At 36.2% G+C, this 6,030-nt stretch overlaps 1 protein-coding gene across 1 annotated transcript; it reads right to left on the reverse strand.

Moving 5' to 3' along the window:
- Nucleotides 1–1,107: 1,107 nt before the first annotated feature.
- Nucleotides 1,108–3,637, reverse strand: LOC115997361 (cytochrome P450 78A9). The gene is made up of 2 exons (XM_031236905.1): nt 2,599–3,637; nt 1,108–2,012 (listed from the first exon to the last, which is right to left on the reverse strand). The coding sequence occupies exons 1-2, from the start codon at nt 3,580–3,582 to the stop codon at nt 1,386–1,388; spliced, it is 1,611 nt and encodes a 536-aa protein (XP_031092765.1). The 5' UTR covers nt 3,583–3,637; the 3' UTR covers nt 1,108–1,385.
- Between the last annotated feature and the right edge of the window lie 2,393 nt (nt 3,638–6,030).

Consider the following 6,030-nt stretch of genomic DNA (forward strand, 5'->3'; position numbering starts at 1 on the left):
TAATTAAGAAAATATATATATATAAATTGGTTAAAATGTGTAGTATAATATAAAAAATTTACAATTGTTTATTTACATTAAAACATATTACAGAGTAATATATACCGTTTATTTCTATTCTCATACTTCATAAGTTGAGAGAAAAAAATTTTATACACTTGAAAAGAAACTAGAGCAAAATGAAATTAAAATTAATAAAGGGTAGAAAAATTGAAGGAAATATAAAATTTGGAGTGAATTATTGCAATGAAACAGATGGACTTACGTGAAACATTTACTTAAAGCCATAGGGTCAATTAACAAAAACAAATAGACCCCTTTCCCCAACCCAATTTGTGATCCGACCCAACCCATTTCTACTATGATGGTATAAGTTAAAAGAGCCTATTTTCGAAATGCTATAAGTTATTATTTTATTAAATATGAAATATAATTTATATATATTTTATAATATTAAATATAAATTATAATTTATTTATAATTATACCATGCGCATTTACTTATGGTTGTGTAGTTGAATTAATTGATTAGAGTAGATTAAATGATGGCGGGTTGTTCAAAATCCTTATAAGCTTTGGCCTAGTTAACTTAGAAATACATTAATTCATGTCTTTGAGTAATTTTATTAAGTATCTAGATATTATTCAGAGGTGTGTATTGAACAAATTTTACATTTTAATTCAAACCACCAATAGGTCACGAAGAGTAGGTAGATCACCGGGGATCGAGTCTCATCAACGTTAGTGTAAAGTAACATCTCAAAGTGAGATGGCTCATTGTGCTCAGTAAGCAAAGGTCTAGTCTATGTGTTCAGCTGAGTTACCCATGATTTACATAATTTCATATACTCTGTCGGACTGGAGTGTGAGGGCTCTTGGAGTTGAGAATTTAACTTTTTGAAAACAACAAAAATAAGTAGATCGCTCTTTTTGAGACTATCCAACTTGAGTGTGGTATATATCAATATGTTTAATTTATCTTAATAGGTAGCATGGATTGTGTGATATGAATGGCTAAATTTGTGGGCGCTATGAGGCGGCTATATTGTGGGCGGTACAAAGAGGGTATGTAGACATATATATATAGGTCACAATTGAAACTTGTATATAAAAACTAAACATAATAAGCATATTTTGTACATATAATAAGTCAAATAAAAGAGAAAAAGAAAGAAGTCTAAAATAAAATTAAAGGATAAAGAAGGAAATCCAGAATAGAAAAGAGTAACAATCAAAGCTAAAACGTCACATACCGCTAGACTAGAGTACAGTAGAGTACACATTTTTTATATAGGGATGGATGGTGGTATTTTTGTTTTTGTTTTGTTGGTTTTTTTTAAATATAGATTTCACCCACCCTTGCATTTTTAGTTACACTTTCACACCTTAATTAATAATTACAGAGTTTCTTCTGGAACGGAGCTTGACCGTGAGAGGATTGACCATCTCACAAGACAGCCTGAGGACCTCTGACAAGTCAACGTCGGCCGCTGCCTCAAACACAAACTCTTGCAGCAGCGCTGCCACCCAAAAGGTGACGGTAGTGAGTCCCAAATTCTTCCCGGGGCAGGCCCTACGACCTGACCCGAACGGTGCTAGCCTCATGTCCGAGCCTAGAACCGAGAAGTGGTCCTGCGCCGGCACGCCGAGGAACCTTCGAGGGTTGAACTCCAGAGGGTCTTCCCAAACCTGTGGGTCCCGCGTGATGGCCCACATGTTCACCATGGCTGTGGTCCCTGCCGGCACATGATACCCGCCAACCACCGTGTCCGTTATTGCCAGACGGGCCCAAGACAGCAATGGCCCCGGCGGGTGCAACCTCAAAACCTCCTTGATCACCGCCGGCAAATACACCATCTCCGCCACGTCGGACTCTGTCACCGCTCGTTCCCGCCCCACAATCCGGTCCACCTCCCCCTGAATTTCAGATTGAACATCAGGGTGGAGCACCATCCTTGCCATGATCCACTCTATCAAAACCGCCACCGTGTCTGTCCCTCTAAATATCATCTCCTGTCAATATAATGCCAACTTATAAGCTTCGTATGATCCTTGTTGCGAATTTCAAAGTTAATCACAAACCATTCAACTATTTAAAATGAAACATCACCATCACCAGATAAATTATTGAAAAGACTAAATATGATAACTTGTGATTAAATTTAAAATTATCACAAAAGATAAAGGAACATATGCTGAAATTAACTCTATAATATAATATATAAAGATACAAGGACTCCTACAACTTCCTTTATAAAGTAAGTAATTGTTTTTGTAACATTAATATTCTCCAAAATAAGTTAGGCAAGAAGTTATATATAGTAAATCTAAGTTCCAAAAAATATATATAATTTAAAAAAAAAATAGTTGCTTTCACTAGTGGTTGGTTATCATGACCCATCTCTCTACACACGGGTTATTCCTCGAGCGAGTGAGGCTTTTAATTTGCATTGACCTTACTTCAATCAATATTCCCATAATTATACCAAATCGCAGGGGAATTTAATATATATATATAAATACATCTACGGAGTATATTATAATAGTGAGCTGAAAAGGTTGAAAAGGACTTGTGAATTAAGTGATTAATTAGCTTTACCCAAAGAACGGCTATCATGTCCGATTCTGATAATTTTTCTGAGCCAGAGAGGGAGAGGAGCACATCCACGAAGTCGTTAGGGGCATCGGCGGATTGGCGCGTGGCGCGGTGGTCGTTGATAATCCGGCCGACAAACCGGTTCACTTTGGGTACGAGGTTAGAGCACCTGAGTCGGATTTTTTGAGGATCGAAATCGACGAGCCAAGGAAGATGGTCGGACCAGTTGAGCATGCCCAAAAGATCGTACCCTTCATCGACCAACATCCTAAGCTCCGCCGTCTCGGCGGAGGCTGAGGTGTCGTTAAGGTTGTACTTCCGGCCGAAGACGGAGCACATCATGTTGTTGAGGGAGGCGCGTTTGGTGGCATCGCGGATTTTGATGCTGCGGCCTTTGGCGGCGGAGAATTTGGCGATCATTTGGGCGGCGATTTCGAACCGCTGGGATTCAGCGGATTTGATTTGCTTGGGGCAGAACAAATGGACGGCGGAGATTTTCCTCAGAGTTCGCCAGTAGGCCCCATAAGGAGCGAACCCGATAGCTCGGCTAAACATCAACCTGTAAGCCGATTCCTTAACCGGCCGGTCGGCAAAGGCGGAACTATTAAGAATCTCCCTCGCCACGTCATGGCTACAAGTCACAACCGCCCGAGTCTCGCCGAGGCTAAACGCCATGAGCCGCTTAGCGCCACAAGCCTGAGCCATGGCGGCAAGTTTATGGTGCGCTAAACCGACCATGAGATTCATACTTCCGATTACGGGCAGCCCAGACGGGCCCGGTATGGGCGTCCCAGCCTTAATCGGACAGCTCCTCCATTTATAACGGCCCCAAGCCGGGCCCCCAGGATAAGCCCAATAAATTAAGCTCATAGCCACCCAAACCATAAACACAAGAAATGCAAAACACAGAGAATTCACAGAGGTTAAGTACTTGCATTTTGTTGCAAGGGCAAAAACCCACAGGCTTTCTATATCAGTAGTTGTCATTTTGGAGAAGATTGATTAGGAGATGAGAGTGGAAAGGAGGTGTGATGATGGTCGAGGCATGAAGGGGAGAAGTGGGAATGGGGGGCTTATATAGGGGAGGGGATTCAAGGGAAATGCCACCAAAGGGAAATTAAAGATACTTGGAGGCAGGTAGGGCCCTTTCAAATATAATTATTTATTTTACTCCCATTATTTTAAATGAAATTCTTATTTAACTGTTTTAATGTCATCAAATATAATATAATTTCATTTTATTAAATTGTATATGATGGAGGTAATCAATTCACTAATATGGTGTGATTAGTTATATATCGTTGAGCTTGCAATGAATTAAAGAGATGTGTACTCAGTAAAACTATTGATGAGTTTAGTGGTAGAATTTTGATGAGTTAATTTTTTTTTTTTTTTTTTTTGTCATAGATTTATAAGTGTTAGTTTACTTTTAGTTTTTTTTTTGTGTTTTCTTTTAAACATTTCTTTTAGTCCTAATATTATTGTGACATAATTACTTTTGGTCGTCTGTTAGTAAAATTATTTAAATAGTGTTAAATACAAGGATATATTGGTATATTCATCTCTAACTCTCTAAGAATTAAATCATTTTTTTTTCTAGATTTATACGTGTTATTTCACTTTTAGTCTTTTCTTCAAGACGTTTCTGTTGGTCCTAACATTATTGTGACATGACCTTTTTTGCTCCCCGTCAACAAATATGTTTAAATGACATTACTAACCACTCAAAATCCTCATTTTTCATATTGGCAATAAAAGTGTAATCAATACACAAGTCTACTACAAAATTCAAAAAATGCAATTGAAAAAATCACATGTCTACTTTATGACAAACCTTTAGTCTAATTCATAAGTTTACTTCATAAAAATCCACAAGACTTGTGGTTCTATTACCAAGAAAAAAAAAAAGAAGAGGAGTTTGAGTGGTTAATAACATCATTTTTAATGTCATTTAAACGTAGTTGTTGGCGGATGACCAAAAATTGTTATGCTACAATAATGTTACAATCAACATGGATGTTTTGAAAAAAAAAAAGACTAAAAGTGGGATGCCTCATATAAATCTAGGACTAGGACAAAAAAAAGGACTTAACACTTAGAACTGAATAGACCAAAATGACCTTTTATTTAACGTCATTTAAATGGTTTTGTTGACGGATGACCAAAAAATGGTTATTCTACAATAACACTAGAACTAAACATAGATGTTTAATTTTGAAAAAATTAAAAAAAGAAAAGAGAAAGAGACTAAAAGTGAACTGATACTCATAAATTTAGGGAAAAAAATGAAATTACCAATATTTTTATACTTTATAAATTAGCGTACACTTTAGAATGTATATATGGAATAATTAATAGATTTAATGTGGTATGATTAATATCGTTGAAATAAGAATTTTAGATATGATATATTTCTAAATATAATTATTGTAAATTATAATTAAATTTGAATGAAATCAAACATTTAATTTTTTACTATTGACCTGTTGATACACAAAAAGTCAATACCGCTTCTATTGATGCTCAATCTTATGACCTCCCATTTGGGAGTGTCACTACATGCCACTTGATCACAAGGTCATTTGCAATCAAACTTATTTCTTAATTATAATAACATGTTTACATACATTATTATCATTGAAGAATATAAGAAAAAAAAAACTATTGTGTATGCATGTGCATGTTAATAATAATGGAAAACGATAACAGAAGTTATAACGGTATGGATATTTTTGTCCATAAAACTGTATAGTACAACTCTTATAGCATAATGCATACAAAAATTTAACAAAAGAAAATGGATATAAATCAGGGATATGACCTGTATTGAAACTTATTACGCTTTTAGATTAGATATAACCCTTTCCTATATGAGAGAACAAGATAACAAATCTAAGCCATAGAGATCAAGATATCAATGACTATGATTAAAAGTTAACACCCTAAATTTATGCGCCTAATCAGAAATCCAAATCCCCCATAATATCAATTTAGGGCAAATCTATCTAAACAAAATGTTAAACTTTCGTCAAAATAGGTAATTCAACAAAGGATTGAGCAGTCCAAGGCTATGTTATATTGCAAGTAACAAAGGATTACAAGTGAAGTAGATTGTAATGTAGAGTAAATCATGAGTGGTGTGATGTTACGGAGTGATTAAGGTTACAAACAATGAGTTGTTGTTACAATGCGACGAATATGACAAGTAGTATTGAGAAGTAGTGAATATGAAAAGTGAGGGGGAGACTCTCCTATTTATACTAAATAGGTCGGTCTAAGCATTTAATGCTCTGTTGCAAGTGGATTGGCGTGGCGCACTCTCGTTGGTTTGGTTAGACGGTCACCCCGAAGCTATGTGTAAGCTGATTGCCCAATGTGATAGAGCCGTCATTCCTGCAAGTTGGCTTCCATTACTTGTTGTGTAAGCTAGGTTTT

The sequence above is a fragment of the Ipomoea triloba genome, chromosome 11 (genome assembly GCF_003576645.1).
Source record: "Ipomoea triloba cultivar NCNSP0323 chromosome 11, ASM357664v1".
NCBI lineage: Eukaryota > Viridiplantae > Streptophyta > Magnoliopsida > Solanales > Convolvulaceae > Ipomoea > Ipomoea triloba.